The sequence below is a fragment of the Medicago truncatula genome, chromosome 3 (assembly GCF_003473485.1).
Source record: "Medicago truncatula cultivar Jemalong A17 chromosome 3, MtrunA17r5.0-ANR, whole genome shotgun sequence".
Classification (NCBI taxonomy): Eukaryota; Viridiplantae; Streptophyta; class Magnoliopsida; order Fabales; family Fabaceae; genus Medicago; species Medicago truncatula.
The window spans coordinates 32,244,147-32,260,990 of NC_053044.1; the positions used below are offsets into that span (position 1 = coordinate 32,244,147).

Below are 16,844 nucleotides of genomic sequence, written 5' to 3' on the forward strand. Positions count from 1 at the left end.
TAAACAAATTGTAGAAATAAAATAACTGCACAAAATACTTTAATAAAATTAAATGTTCTCTTTGAGAATGAAAAACAACATCAATAATAATTAAACTTCAATGTTCTAAGAAGGCATCAACTTTAGCATTTTTTGCTTTAGACAAGAATTTCATACAAATAGGTGGCTTCACTCCAGCAAGAGCAAGAAAAGAGCTAGGAAGTGTCCAAATTCCATCTCCACATATCAAACCAGACGCAACCGCTGATCCAAATGCATCAGCCTTAGCCCTATCAACCTTCTGCCAAATAAACAATATCAAGCTTCCAACACACATATCAATAGCAAAGCTGCTTCCGATGTAAAATGGTATAGCCATAGCCATAGGAACAGGAATAAACTTGGAGTATTTCTTTGGAACCAAGTCGCGAACAAAATTAATAACTATGGCACTGAAGAAAAACGCAATGCAAAGTCTGAGGCAGTTTTTCGGCAGAGCGGAGAATCCGTCCACACCTATTATTGCAATGTTTCGAAAAACAAGTGCATAAGGTGCAGGGTATGCTGAACCAGGTTGACCAAGAGTACCGAAAGCATGGTAGAATAGCCAGAAAACACATGGTGATATAATACATCCCATAGCAGTTCCAATAACTTGGCTCACAAACATGGATTTCGGCGAAGCCAATGTCATGTAACCTGTTTTGAAGTCTTGCATAAGATCGGAAGCTGTTGAAACAATGTTCATCATGACGCCACATGCTGCTAAACCGGCTAGGACACCACCGTTGGCTGAACCTGCCCAAGCACCGATGGTGAAGATGGCTAATTTTCCATAGGTCGATGCAAGGGACCAATCTGTTAATCCACAACCGTAGGCATTGCAAAAGGCTAGTGCGGGTGCAATGATGTAAATCAAAATGACGTGATACCACTTTATCTGGTGAAAAATGTGGGGTATGGTAATTATTGAAATTATACCAATTATGACATAGCCTGCGATAGAAAACCAGGAGGGGATTTGATCTTTGAGGAACATCTCGGTTCTGCGCTTGTCGTCAAATGAAAGTGTAGGTTGGAGAGGAGCATTTGGATCATTAGACTCTGCTCCTTTGTCTTTTTTGTTCCATTGCTTGTACATACCTATAAGAGTTGTGCTAAGAACTTTCACAAAGTTGTATAGACCATCACCAAGGATCATTGCTATGGATATGAAAACCTGTGATTTAAAAAGAATACAATTAGGAAAAGACCAAAGAAATACATTATCAACCGTAGTCACATTGAAAATGACCTTTTGCATCAGAATATGTCCATATTCCAGTTTTTCACTTGCTTCAATCCAATTAACTGTATTTAAAGTTGATATCCAATAAGAAACTACTATTTTTCCATATCAATTTCAAAATATACTTACAAAAATGGAGTATGTATCAAAAATGTAGATTTTTGCCAACAATTTAAATAAATAAAAAATAGAAATACAGAAAGACAACTTACTTTGTAACCTTGAAGACCATGTAAGCTGTTTTCATTGAGCTCAGCAGAGAACCAATCTCCTTTTTTAGAACCAATGAGAGGCCACATGACAGCCCATGAAAGAATTCCACCAATCAACAGCGAAATATTGATTATATATGGACATATCATCCCAACCCCCACATAGGTAGCAGAAAAATCAAAGTAGAACCTGTTATGTACATTAAATAATAAATGTTAAATAAAAGAAAAGGAGCTAAAATACATATTAATCTATTTTATCAAAGCAATATTATCTAAAAAAGTTGGCAACTCATCATGCTATCACCATAATTGAGAACATAGAGGTTTCAGTTTTGGTCAACTTTTATATTGTATAGTTTATAATCCAAGTAACAGAGCTAATTCCTTTTTAAATTCTCTTATTAATTAATAAAATAAAGGCGAGTCACGTACTTCCTATGATAGGCTTCTAGACCAAATGTGGGGAAGTTTGCAAATCCACAAGCATCACCAGCAGTGAAAAACCATTGGAAGAAACCCCACAAAAAGCTAAAGGAGAAGAACTTTCCAAGTGCTTTTACTTGCTTCTTTGCTAGTTTGGCACCTTCAGATGTATGGAAACTGTTGATAAGATGAGCTGTTGCGGTACCACTTGGATATGTCAATCCGAAGTCAACAATCATAATCTGCAAAAGGGAAACATTAAATTAAAACTTTGGACTCATTCCCATCCCATGTTTTAAAAATTGATTCAAACATCGCAGCAGCGAGGTTTCCAAGTCATGTTCAATCATTATAAATTGATTGAACGAGGGTGAAATCGCAACCAAACTGTAGACATTGCTCATTCAGGGTTCAATTAGCTGAACCATCTGATTTGATTTTTAAAATATAGTTACATTTTATTACACTATGACAAAGTCAGATACAATATTATTCTTATCTTCCTATTAATACATTGTATTGATTATTTGATGCAACAAGTTAGTGTACCTTTCGGAGTGGAAGCACTGAAAAGAGACCAAGAAAGCTAACAACAAATAGAAATGCAATCATCCATCCTAAACCAAGAATCTTAACATCATTGGAACCATCAAATTCTGGAATTTGTTTTGCAATAGTTGGAGTCATTCCAAACAAGTAGCTACCAAATCCACCTACACGAGCAAATCAAGTAAAATATTTGTCGACAACAAATAAGGTCATTGTATCAGAACTGAAATCATGAAAGACCACTGAGGTAGTACTAGCAATTAAGTTTTAGTTTTTACCACATTTCTCAACAAAGGCAAAAGAGAATATTGGCATGACAAAAAACTTTAAAATACTTAAATTCTATTGTATTACTAACATCTTGTCTGACCCTGTTTCAATACCATGGAAGTGAAACATAAATACGGCCAAAATTGTCAAATGTGCACACTGTATGATTATGATAGAGATAGACTGTTCTTATAGAACATTTATATTTCTATAGTTTTACTTATCGTGTTTAAATTGCTAATTCTTAAACATGCACACTGTATGATTATGATATCTTAAGAGAGGGATTTTTTGCAGTTAGCATTCCTTCAGTTAAGATCTGTTTAGATAGACTTTTCTTTTCTAGTCATATAAGCATTATATCACTTGTGAGATTGTTTATGACAGTTTGGCCCTGTTTGGATTAAGCTTGAGAACAAGAGCTTATGTAAATAAATAAGTTTTTTTTTATCTTAATTCATAAGTTCTCACTAACGAAAATTGTACCTTCATAATCTGTTTTTTCATAAACTACTTTAACAAGCTTATAAGTAATACATAAAGGAATATTTATTTGCATAAGCTGTTTTGCATGAACTCTAAAATAAGCTAATCCAAACAGGCTTTATAGAAAGAGCTTATAGCTTAATTGAAAATAGTTTAACTTTAATATAAACAAATTCATGGAATCAAAGAAACACAAATACCATTTAAAATATATTGACTCCTAATAAAATAAAATTAAAAATGTTTACTTTTCAACCAGCAGAAGGGTGAAGGGACCACACCACGGCACGAACAGAAACACAAGATTGGGGTCATCTCTATTCTATTCACAATGGGACCCACCATATAAAAACATATGCAATGCAATGCAACAAATCCCAAAAACCAGAAACCCATAACCCCAATTCAATTCAATTCACAAATCAAACATAAAAATCACAACTTTAATGCAAAATTAAAAAAGGGGGTAATTAGATTAAACCAAATTAGGTTAGATTAATTACCACTGAATGCAATTCCACTAGAAGCAACAACGCAAGTCTGAATAACAGTATTCTCCTGTCTGCTAAAAGGTTGTGTAAGCCAACCAGCTTTTTCAAGCAACTTGGTCCATGTCTTCACAAAGAAAAACCCTAACAACCCAGCTGAAACATTCAAAGAAGGAATAATCCCAGTTGTGAGATTCAGTTTCATCACAATGAACGTGAACATTACCGACAACATGAGACTCACGAATAATGCCCTAACAGTAACCTGCTTCTGCCACGTAGGAACAAGTTTTCCTTCAAACCCTTTTTCAATAGAAAACTCCTCCGGTTGATCATCGTTCGACACCGGTGTAACTGCACCACTGTCATGGCTTTCGACGTCACCATGAACGGCACGTCGATGGGGTTCAGAAGACATATGTTTACAATGAAATTGAAGATGATAGAGAATCGTGGGTGGCGTGGTTGTGTGGAGTGTTTGGTTTTATATTTTTGTAATTATTAATGATGTTGAGCTAGGTGTACGTAGCTGTCGCTTTCCTGATTTGTATTTTCCTAGGTTGACGTGTTCTTTATTTATAGTAATAAGATTTGGAGAGTTAGAGTGGTTTATAGAGAAGGATTTGCTGGAATATAGCAGAGTGTCTTACTCTTACGTTAGTTTAAATCTGTGTCATTACTAGCTTTCATGAATCATCTAACAAATAGTAGTTTGGATGATAGTAAACTTAGAAGAAAAAAATTTAATGAGTTTTATGCGTACACGAACTTAACACGGTGGAATAATCTTTTTAAGGAATGGTGGAATATTTTTATCCACTTTGTTTCTATTTTAATTATGGAATTCATTAGTTGCTGAACAGAGAGTTGTTGAGAACGTTCCATTTTTTAATTAGATCTCACATCTACACATTTTCATTTATAATTTTTTAATTATAGTACTTAACAAAGATTCATTCTTTAAAATTCAAAATTTTACACAAATTTTTTAAACGAGATTCATTAATCATATAAGAGTAATTTTACATCATTGCATTTTAATATTTTAATATTAAAAACATGTGAGTCCCGAAGAAAAGAGACTGTTTAATGTAGCACATCTCCCTAATATGTATCTATTTTTAACTCTACAATGAAAATATTTGTTAGGTATGAGATCTTCAGAAAAAAAAGACTCTCTCATTGTAAATGGTCTAACAATCCCTTAAAAAATTTATACCTGCTAACATATATGTATCTTAATATTCTGCTAAGAAAAATCTTATCTTTATCTAATTTTATTTTTTTCTTTATATTGATATATTTCCTCTAAGAAAAATCTTTATATTGGTATATTTGTTTAGAGTATTATGCGAAGTTTGTTTCTTACTTTAAAATAAAATATCATTATGATTTTAATTTGAATATTTGTTAGACTATTTGTAAGATTGGCTAGTTTTTTTTCTTCTTAATTTTAGGAGTGTAAAAAAAATAAGTGATTGCAATACAAAGTACAAACACAAAAAATCAACCAATATTGTCATCGTATCTGGCTTGAATAATATAAACCAGATCTTTTATTTATGAAAGGATCACAACCAAATATCTATAACTACTATTTTTTATGAGATCTATTATTACTGTTAGCAACAACTGAAGGTAGTCATTAAGTAGCTTTCCTTATGAGAGGGTATGATCCTCCTTCTGTGGGGTCCATAGCACCTCACCAGCTTGTAGGAATTTCAAGGTTATAGTAATAATGCTATGACTTGAAGAAATGACACATGAAATGAATGTCTCTTTTAACTAATAAATATTTGTTGGATATGAGGGATTTAAGCTTTTGTAAGGCTTCATTTAAATCTTCAGCTCCATTGGTGTTAGGTAGCTTATGTGCTCATTTAACACCCACCAATAATATTAACTTAGCATAAGATATTTCACAAATATAAGAGAGAAAATGAAATATATCTAATATCTCAGTTCACAAGTGATAATTATAAACACAGATTATTATGTAGCCTTTGTGAATACGTCAATGATTTTTCCAATTTGACGAAAAAGTTATTTTAAAATTAAAAGTCAACATCAAGTTCCTAATTCAACCAAAATGTGAGATACACCTTAACATCGACATGTTTCCTAATGAAGTAAATTGAACCATGTGATAGCTTTCACATGTAGACATCTAACATGTCCCTAAAAAATGACCATTCCCCATATAGTAACGCTTTCGTGAATGAAATGCTTACCCCTCACGTGTAATTGAGGACTATTTTTAAGATATGACTATGAAACATGTGGAATAATGAAGTATTGTACAAGTAAATTAAGGTTATCATAGGATCTTAGTGTAATAGTCTTGTGATCATGTTAGATCAATTTATAAATCTTAAGTTAGTATGATTGAAAGACTCAGATGATGGTATAAAAAATGAACGTTCATAAGTAATTGGACATGAGTAAAATGCAAGAGATCAACTAAGGAAATAAAAGTCCTTGACTATCTCTAAAAAAACCTCCCTAAGAAACAAGGGTAATAAATCTCACCAAATAATTATCATGATACCGCGGCCAAGGAGATTGTACGTACAAACATTCCTTCATTTAGGAGGAGGAGAGGGAGCACCCGGTTATTCCGTAGCATAACTCTAGCTAAACACGTTTGCTAGGAATTAGCAGTGCGTTAGCTACGAAAATGGGCGTAGCAAATCACATATTTTCTTGTAGTACCCTTAGAACGTTTTCTGTAAGCTTCTTTGTTTAGTTCTTTCCTCTGCTTTTTTGTTAAATAAGGTGTGAAAGGTGCATTAGGATCATCTGTTTCTTTCAACAAGACATACCTAAGCAGATCAAGGTCTTTTTGAAGTACCGGGCAAATTTGTCTGTTTGCTCTTTTATTAGGAGCCGATGCTTCTATATATTGCATCTTGAGACTTATGTTGCTGATCTACAGGTTCCAAAATAAATGGAACAACCTTGCCATCCGTTTCAACCAACCTCAAAGTGTTAGCAAAATGATCAATTACATTAGATGAAGGGAAGTGAATTGATGTAATCTTGCAAATTGGTTCATACTATTAAAACACAAGTTGTACTTTATAAATTATAAACTTGTTTAATATAAAGGTATTGCAGCCACTGTGCAATCGGAGACATAAGTGTAAATTGTAATTGGCCAAACTTTGTGATCAAATATTATATGTAATCTATTTGCTTTTTTTTTTTTTTTTAATATCTTTTTACTTTTGAACATAGTTATTGTTCTAATCTAACGGTCATTCATACAAAAATCTCGAGTCTTGATCTTCATCTTCTTTTAGATCTTTCCACTACAAACATAGTTAGGTTAGAAATTGTTAGGTAAAGCACATGTTACTAAAGAGTTTTAGTTACATTTTAGAGTATTATTTGTAACATTCAAAAAGTGTCGCAAAATTTTACATTATTGTAACACTTTTTGTATCATCAGTAACAATAAAAAATGTTACATTTATCATTTTTGAGAATTTGTAAAAAGTGTTGCAAAATTGTCTAACATAAAAAGTTGTGAATCAACCAAATTTGTCTTTCTTTTGATTTCATTTCATATTTAAATTAACCAATATTAAAAGATCTAACCTCATTCAAATTTAAAACTCAAATTATGTTACAAACGTTTGAAACGTTATTTCATAATGGAAATGAATGCAACACAACTTCAATTACATACTAAATAGTGCACATCTATGACCCCACTAATTTTGTTCCTTCTTATTATATTTTCATTTTTGTACTAAGTAGTGCACATCCATAGCCCCACTAAATTCTCAAGCGTGTCATTGTTTAGCCTCCTAAGCTTTCATCACCACAACTTACCACAATGTTTTTTACTTTTGAAGAATCTGCAACAAATTTGAAAAACTATACAACTCAGCTCCATGGATATAACATGTATAAAACATAGAAATAACAATAGATTTCAAATTATTAAGCCAAAACCCGATGAAACTAGTACAGAGACACAAGATAAAAAACTAGATATCCTCCTGACTTAAATCCTAAAATTCCGGATATGAGCCCAAATCAGACCCTGCTACTCATTGTTGTCAAAATCCCGATTTAAATCCTAAAATTTAGGATTTTGCGACTTTCTTCACCTTCAACGACTCAAATTCATAGTAGAATCTCAAAATAGACAAAATTCATCGATTTTGATTGCGATTTTACGATTTCTTATAATTATAAACTAAGTCATTTATGACTATATACTATTTATAACATATATTTACTATTAATTTTTTTGGGTAAAATCCATCGATTTTGATTGCGATTTTACAATTTCCTATATCGATTCTACAAAAGTTCTTGAGTAAAATTCTTCGATTTTGATTGCGATTTTACGAGTCCCGATTTTGCTATTTTCTTTCGACCTGAAGTAAAGTCCCAATTTTGACAACCTTGCTGCTACTAACTATCATAGGAAAAACAAAATATTATTGAACCAAAAAATCAAAATAATACTCAAAACTGAGCAACACAAAAGAACACTCCAAAACCTAAGAATCCTTCAACCATTATACCAACAAACAGAAAGACATCCCAGAGACTACCTAGTCTGAGATCAATAACCTCAGATTATTCAATTCCATATTGCATTGTATATTAAATTCCATAATACATATGAAGCAAGCACGTACATAGATCAGAAAGTTGAATTACCTTCTTTTTTTTTCTTCTTTCCTATTGAACCACCAAGCAAGAGTTTCTCACTTCTCTGAATATACCATGCATTAAGCTTTAAGTTTCCTGAAAATATGTATTTGAAAGTTGTGTATCCAACCATAGCAGATGTGTCTTCTGATGTTTGATTTGTCATTTGAACTTCAAATGCAAAGTTGGTCGGAAAAATGTTGACCAGAGCCATTTATACAGGAGTAGAATTCTAAATCATTTTAAAAATCATAAATGAACAAAATCACTATCGATTTCATCATCTTAAAATAGTTACCTCAATTTATTTTCACCGCAACAACAATCTTCTCTCAAGATTTCTATACTAGCCTATAATCTAACCCTCGTCAACAAATCTAAATAAATAAGTAATTATTTTTGTACACTAACCTCAATAAATCTAAATAAATAATTTTTTTTTTATTTCATCTACCATTCCCTAGTGTCCTCATTAATTTATTCCTATATACTTATTAGTTATTAAAAGAAAGAGAGTGAAAACTGAAATTCAAACAGAAATCCACAAACCTGGCCAAGGATCACAGCCTTAACAGAATGAAAAGCAGTGGTGTTAAAAGCATCGAAAATCAAATACGGAGGAGGATATACAGAATCTTTGAGAGCAAAATACTCATTTCCGATGAACATGCAAAGAGCAGGGGCGTAAGGTTTCTGAAATTCACCAGGTAAAGCTTCCAAACTGAAATTCATAGAATTCTAACACTGCATCTTCTTAAATGTTCACTATCATAGATCAATTTTTTTGTTTAATCTTTTCTATTTCTTGTGAAAGAAGGCTAAGATATAGTAAACCACAGATAAATAGATCATACCATACCACTTTGTACTTGTTGTTAGACCCACTAAGAAGTTTTTCTGTTTCGAATTTATCTGCAGAAAACTATTGGTTGGTTAATGGCTAAAGCTCTATTTAACTACTATTTGGAACAAAATTATGAAATAACTTGCTCAATAGTAGAAATTTAATTTGTTAGTAACTTTTTTTTTTTTTGTCAATGTGGAACATCGTGAGAAATTGAGTTGGTCCAAAATATATGTACCAATATTTTTTAAGGGAATTGCTGGATATGGTGAGAGATTATGATGCAAAAATTTCACCACCGTATATAGGCCAATTATCATTCTTAAATGATACACACAACGCGACTTTCCTTATTTTCCGATTTGGATGAAATTGAGTTGGTTATAAACCTTTACATGAGCAGTTTGGGATAAAGTGTATCGGCACAAATAGCAATGTTCATTTTACTCTATTCATTTGACTATGAATTATTGAATTGATGGGATTAATGTTTATATGACTACAAATTTTTGAATGTGTTACCTATGTTTGTCAGTTTATTGATACAATTTGCATAATTTTAACACAATTGTAATCGTATCTCATATAAGTTATATGATCAAATGTTATCAGATATAATCATTACTCAGAAGGTTATAAAACATAGTCATGACTCAAAACCAATTCAAAAGGTATATAACATTGGTTTTCATTTACATAAACATTCATCAAAAGGTAATTAAACAATCATCAAAAGGTATAAAAGAATATTAGGTTCTAAATTACATTGTGCCTATATATGAGCTGGTTGAAGATTGTTTTCCATTGTTTTGTATGAGATCCAATAAGACAACTTCAAGATCCTAAGAAATTATCAACCTTAGCATTTGCTGCTCTAGACAAGAATTTCATGCAAATAGGTGGCTGCACTCCAGCAAGAGCAAGAAAAGAGCTAGGAAGTGACCAAATTCCATCTCCACATATCAAACCAGAAGCAACAGCTGATCCTAATGCATCAGCCTTAGCCCTATCAACCTTCTGCCAAATAAATAATATCAAGCTTCCAACACACATATCAATAGCAAAGTAGCTTCCAATGTAAAATGGTATAGCCATAGCCATAGGAACAGGAATAAACTTGGAGTATTTCTTTCCAACCAAGTCGCGAACAAAATTAATAATTATGGCACCAAAGAAAAACACGATGCAGAGTACGAGGCAGTTTTTCGGCAGAGCTGAGAATCCGTCCACACCTAGTATTGCAATGTTTCGGAAAACAAGTGCGTACGGTGCAGGGTATGCAGTACCAGGTTGACCAAGAGTACCGAAAGCGTTGTAGAATAGCCAGAAAACACACGGTGATATAACACATCCCATGGCAGTTCCAATAACTTGGCTCACAAACATTGATCTCGGAGAAGCCAATGTCATGTAACCTGTTTTGAAGTCTTGCATGAGATCAGAAGCTGTTGAAACAATGTTCATCATGACACCACATGCTGCTAAACCGGCTAGGACACCGCCGTTAGCTGCACCTGCCCAAGCACCAATAGCAAAGATGGCTAATTTTCCGTAAGTCGATGCAAGGGACCAATCCGTTAGTCCACAACCATAGGCATTGCAAAAGGCTAATGCGGGTGCAATGATGTAAATGCAAATGATGTAATACCACTTTAGCTGGTGGAAAATGTGTGGGATAGTAATGATTGAGATTATTGCAATTATGACATAGCCTGCGATTGCGAACCATGAGGGGATTTGATCTTTGAGGAACATCTCGGTTCTGCGCTTGTCGTCGAATGAAATTGTAGGTGGGAAAGGAGCATTTGGATCATCAGGTTGTGCTCTTATATCTTTTTTCTTCCATTGTTTTTTCAAACCTAAAAGAGTTGTGCCAAGAACTTTCACAAAGTTGTATAGACCATCACCAAGGATCATTGCTATGGCTATGAAAACCTGTGATTTAAAAAGAATACAATTAGAAAACTACCAAAAGAATACATTATCAACCAGTCACACATTGAAAAAGATCTAGTATGTCCAAATTCCAGTTTTGTACTTGTTTCAATCCAAGTAACTGTCTTTTAAGTTGATATCCATTGAGAAACTACTATTTTTCTATACCAATTCCAAAGTATACTTACAAAAAGTGGAGTATTGTCAAAAATGTAGGTTTTCGCCTACAAGTTAAATAAATAGAAAATCGAAATCAAGAAAGACAAACTTACTTTGTAACCTTGAAGACCATGTAAGCTGCTATGTTTGAGATCAGAAGGGAACCAATCTCCTTTTTTAGAACCAATGAGAGGCCACATGACAGCCCATGAAAGAATTCCACCAATCAACAGCGAAATATTGATTATATATGGACATATCATCCCAACCCCCACATAGGTAGCAGAAAAATCAAAGTAAAACCTGTTATGTACAATAAATAATAAATGTTAGATAAAAGAAAAGGAACTAAAATACATATTAATCTATTTTATCAAAGCAATATTATCTAAAAAAGTTGGCAACTCATCATGCTATCACCATAATTAAGAACATAGAGGTTTCAGTTTCGGTCAGCTTTTATATTGTGTAGTTTATAATCCAAGCAACAGAGTTAATTTTTTATTTTATTTTTTAAAATTCTCTCATTAATAAAATAAAGGCGAGTTACGTACATGTTTTGATATGCTTCTAGACCAAATGTGGGGAAGTTTGTAAATCCACAAGCATCACCAGCAGTGAAAAACCATTGGAAGAAACCCCACAAAAAGCTAAAGGAGAAGAACTTTCCAAGTGCTTTTACTTGCTTCTTTGCTAGTTTGGCACCTTCAGATGTATGGAAACTGTTGATAAGATGAGCTGTTGCTGTACCACTTGGATATGTCAATCCGAAGTCAACAATCATAATCTGCAAAAGGGAAACATTAAATTAAAACTAAATGTTTGGACTCATTCTCATCTTATAGTTCATTCATAGAAAAGATATATGTCATGCAATGCAAACAAATATTTCAATGCAAAATTCAAATAATTAAGTTAGTGTACCTTTCGGAGTGGAAGCACTGAAAAGAGACCAAGAAAGCTAACAACAAATAGAAATGCAATCATCCATCCTAAACCAAGACTCTTAACGTCATTGGCACTGTCAAATTCTGGAATTTGTTTTGCAATAGTTGGACTCATTCCAAACAAGTAGCTACCAAACCCACCTACACAAACAAATCAAGTAAAATATTTGTCAAAAACAAACAAGATCATTGTATCATCACTGCAATTAATTAACTATTAGAGCATAAACTTGTTCAAAAAACTATTAGGGCATAAATATTTATTCAACTCAGAGTCAAGTATTAAATTGAAGTGGTTAGAATAGTTACCGCTGAATGCAATTCCACTAGCAGCAACAACACAAGTCTGAATAACAGTATTCTCCTGTCTGGTAAAAGGTTGATTAAGCCAACCAGCTTTCTCAAGCAACTTGGTCCATGTCTTCACAAAGAAAAACCCTAACAATCCAGCAGAAACATTCAACGAAGGAATAATCCCAGTTGTGAGATTCAACTTCATCACGATAAACGTGAACATCACCGACAACATGAGACTCGCAAATATTGCCCTAACAGTGACCTGTTTCTGCCACGTAGGAACAGATGTTCCTTCAAACCCTTTTTCCACAGAAATCTCCTCGAGTTGTTCATCTTTCAACACCGGCGCAACTGCGGAGGTGTCGTGACTTTCGACGTCGTAGGGTTCTCGAGACATTCTTTGACAATGAAAATATGAAAGAAAACGATGTGTTGTATTTTGATATTGTTAATGTTAAGGATGTTGAGATGTGGAGAGTTGGAGTGGTTTATAGAGAGTATTTGGTGGAATGCAAAATAGTGAGTTAAGTTTGTGGGGATAACTGGTATATATATACACAGATGCTAACATATCTTTAGATTGGTATTTCTGTTGAGAAAATTATGCTAAGTTTGTTTCTTCAAATCTATCGGATATATAGTGAAATCTATCGGATATATAGTGTAACATATTTTTATTTTTTTTAAAGATAGTGTAACATATTCTTAAAGTACCTAAATTATCCTCAAATTTAAATTTAAGTCTACACCATAATTATAATTGTAGGGTATTCAACAACTAACTATATTTTTCTTAAAAAAACAACTAACTATGTTTCGTCAAAACAAAAAAAAAAAACAGCAACTAACTATATGTTTTAGTTGGTTCAAAAACAATATGCTTTAGACTTTTAGTTGAACTTTTTTGTTACGTTTTTTTCTTTTAAATTTAAATATCATAAAACAAAACAAACTAATTATATCAAAGGAAAAAATTTATTTTCTATAACAATGTATTTATTCTATAATCTGTCTATAATAATATATATAAAAGAAGAAGAGAAAAAAATTGGACTAAATTTTTCATTATCTGATCTGGTAGGATTTTAGCTGGAATATGCATGGGAATATTTCGAGACTGGTCACCCCAGCCATTCTGTAAAATCTACTCAGATAAATTGTGTTACACCCTAACTATATATATATAGAGAGAGAGTAGGGATGGCAATAGGACCCAGATCCTATGGACACCTGCTATGGGTAGGGTAAAACCCCGCTTTCATGGGTCCGGGTTTAGGTATGGGTAATTACCCGCAAATTTAAATGGGTATGGACATTGTACTACTCAGCCCCGCAACCCGCATATATGTATTTATATATGATAAATAATTTATTTATTTTTTGTGTACAATTAATTAATTAATATATTTAACTATTTAAGCCTAACCCTAAAACCACTTAATGCAACTTAATAAAAACTTTAGTTACTGTAACACCCCGTTACCCAAAAGCAATTAAATAGCATATAAACATCAGAGTATTTCACCAAATGGGCATGCTACATTGCAAATTCAAAATTCTTAAATAGAAAATAGAACTATTTAATCAATCCACTTGATAAAATGTGAAAACATAGCAGCGGAATAGTTTTCAATCCAACAACATCCTACGGCATTAAAGGCCTTAGCATAATTCATCAACATTGTTCAAAAGACAATAAAAGGCTCCACACCACAAGTTCCAAAATTTGATACATGGAAAGGAAAAGCAACAATAACAATAAAGATAAATCCCATCCCACGTATCAGAGCCCTAGACACGACTTTGAGCCACCACCAACTACTCAGGGTCACCTGCAAGTTACCCATAGGAAGGGCAACGTTTTCAAGCAGAAGGGGTGAGATTCACAACAATAAATATAGATATTAAAATCAACCATTGAATCTAACACCCTAATCAACAACACATTATCTTGTAAACATATGAAGGTATAAGTCACAAGCATCAACAACATCAACAACACACCATAATCATCCTGAATATCATATATATGTATATATCACCTATTCAACACCAAATTCACCTTATCAGATAACAACTGAATAACCACTAAGACTCATGCAAATGACATGACCACTGCTAAGACACCATCTTAGACTTCTTAAATGAAATGCAATAATGCATGTGGTACCAATCAGGACCGAGGCCCTCACCGCTTTTGAATGGTTAAAGCATTCATCAGGACCGAAGCCCTCACCGCTGTTGAGCAACTAGTACTCCAGGACCGAAGCCCTCACCGCTGTTTTATGCATATGCAATGGACCTACTTGTGTATATCTACATACAACTGACCATGCAATGCAACTCCATGTGACTCAACTTAAACAACATGTATGATTCATTACTTTGCATACATTTCATTCATCATCAGCAATCATCAATCCAGAAATCAAAACAACCACAATAATGCATAATTACATGAAACTATGCTCAATACAACAACATTAAGGTACTACCAATCAAGCACGAAATTCAACATACAGGAACTGAGTAGCTCGCCTCGCGAGCACATCTGCTCGCCATGGCAAGTTCACAAAAACACTAGCTCGCCATGGCGAGTTCAAGGCGAACTCGAGGCGAGTGAAAATTAGGTGCTCTCGGGAAAAATGCTATTTTCTCACTCAAACTCCAATTCTAAGCTCCCTATTCATCTTTCTAACCTAAAACTTCCACCATTCATCATTAAAATCATCTAGGTACCTTAAACCATCCCCAAAACATCTTATAACAACTTTTCAAAAATTAAGTTTTAATCTGGGCTACTCGCCATGGCGAGTTGGATTGCTCGCGAGGCGAGCGATGAAGTTGCTCACTCGCCATGGCGAGCACAGCTGCTCGCGAGGCGAGCGATGAACTTCTGTACGGGCAGAAAACTGGTTTTACCCAAAAATCCCATTTTTCTTCCAATCACTCCCCAAATCAGTTTACAGATGCAAATTAACTTTCTGTGTGCAACTAGAACCTATTTCTAACATCAAATTCATGCTTACAACTTCAAAAACTACAATTTCATCATAAAACCCAAAATCCCCAATTTTTACCAAAACCTGTTAAACTCAAAATCAGACTTTAAATTCTATACTATTGAAGTAAACCCCACCCTTACCTTAATTCAGAATGAAAATTGCACAGCAAAAAAGGTTCCTCTGGTTCTTCTCTCTTGCTCCTGGTTTTCTCTTGTTTTCTCCCAAAACTGCTTCTACGTAAAAACTAATTCCAACTTCTCTGTATTAACCTCCCACTAAAATGTAACTCCCTTTAATTATACTTAACTCCCCATAACTTCTAATAATTACTATTATTTCCCAAACTCCAAAATAATCATTATTTCACACTTAATCTAATTATTATATAATAAACCATATATTAAAATAATGCATCACATAGAACATCCAAAAATCACATATATATAAATACATGCATATACTCCACATAAATCACCAACATCATATATAATAATATATATATATACTCCACACAATAAAATAATTAAATAAATAACTAGGGCGTTACAACTCTCCCCAAATTACAGAATTTCGTCCTCGAAATCTTACCTCAAGCAAACAACTCCGGATACGACTCCCGCATCTTACTCTCCAGCTCCCAAGTCAAACTTTCACCAGTCGCTCCACCCCAAACGACTCTCACAAGAGGTATCTCTTTACCTCTCAAGGACTTCACCTTTCTGTCATCAATCCTCAGCGGCATAGTCTCAACTGTCAGGTTGTCCCTAACCTGCACATCATCATCCCTCGGAATCACATGAGAAGGATCCGCAACATACTTCCGAAGCTGAGAAACATGAAACACATCGTGCAAATTCGAAAGATGTGGTGGCAAACCAACTCTATATGCCACAGTACCAACTCTCTCTGAAATCTGATACGGACCAATAAACTTAGGAGTCAACTTCCTCGACTTCAAAGCCCGTCCAACACCCGTCAAAGGAGTGACTCTCAGAAAAACATGATCACCCTCCTGAAATTCAAGATCCTTCCTTCGCTTGTCATGGTAACTCTTCTGTCGACTCTGCGAAGCTTTCATCTTTTCTCTTATCAATCTGACTTTCTCAGTAGTCTCATGTACCAAATCCGGTCCCAACGCAACACTTTCACCCGACTCAAACCAGCATAAAGGAGTCCTACACCTCCGACCATACAAAGCTTCGAACGGTGCCATACCAATACTCGAGTGATAGCTGTTGTTATAAGTAAACTCAATCAAAGGCAAGTGACTATCCCAAGCTCCACCTTG

The 16,844-nt window shown here is 33.9% G+C and overlaps 3 protein-coding genes and 1 long non-coding RNA gene across 5 annotated transcripts; all 4 read right to left on the minus strand.

Moving 5' to 3' along the window:
- LOC25489208 (probable metal-nicotianamine transporter YSL7) lies at window positions 1-4,244 on the minus strand. Of its 2 annotated transcripts, XM_013605092.3 has the most exons (5): window positions 3,714-4,244; window positions 2,455-2,618; window positions 1,915-2,147; window positions 1,480-1,669; window positions 1-1,198 (listed from the first exon to the last, which is right to left on the minus strand). In XM_013605092.3, the coding sequence occupies exons 1-5, from the start codon at window positions 4,114-4,116 to the stop codon at window positions 98-100; spliced, it is 2,091 nt and encodes a 696-aa protein (XP_013460546.1). In that variant the 5' UTR covers window positions 4,117-4,244; the 3' UTR covers window positions 1-97. The 2 variants fall into 2 exon arrangements, with proteins under 2 accessions (XP_013460546.1, XP_024634368.1); XM_024778600.2 differs by lacking the exons at window positions 1,480-1,669; window positions 1,915-2,147; window positions 2,455-2,618; window positions 3,714-4,244 and adding an exon at window positions 1,274-1,335.
- Window positions 4,245-8,382: 4,138 nt separating this feature from the next.
- LOC120579715 (uncharacterized) lies at window positions 8,383-8,987 on the minus strand. Its single transcript, XR_005645463.1, has 2 exons — window positions 8,919-8,987; window positions 8,383-8,601 (listed from the first exon to the last, which is right to left on the minus strand). It is a non-coding gene; the product is annotated as an uncharacterized lncRNA (long non-coding RNA).
- A 970-nt stretch (window positions 8,988-9,957) lies between these two features.
- Window positions 9,958-12,390, minus strand: LOC25489210 (probable metal-nicotianamine transporter YSL7). Its single transcript, XM_039832320.1, has 4 exons — window positions 12,232-12,390; window positions 11,862-12,094; window positions 11,421-11,610; window positions 9,958-11,148 (listed from the first exon to the last, which is right to left on the minus strand). The coding sequence occupies exons 1-4, from the start codon at window positions 12,367-12,369 to the stop codon at window positions 10,048-10,050; spliced, it is 1,662 nt and encodes a 553-aa protein (XP_039688254.1). The 5' UTR covers window positions 12,370-12,390; the 3' UTR covers window positions 9,958-10,047.
- Window positions 12,391-12,440: 50 nt separating this feature from the next.
- On the minus strand, window positions 12,441-12,948 carry LOC120579598 (probable metal-nicotianamine transporter YSL5). The gene is made up of 2 exons (XM_039832053.1): window positions 12,564-12,948; window positions 12,441-12,454 (listed from the first exon to the last, which is right to left on the minus strand). Exons 1-2 carry the CDS (start codon window positions 12,946-12,948, stop codon window positions 12,441-12,443), a joined length of 399 nt encoding a protein of 132 aa, XP_039687987.1.
- Window positions 12,949-16,844: the final 3,896 nt, after the last annotated feature.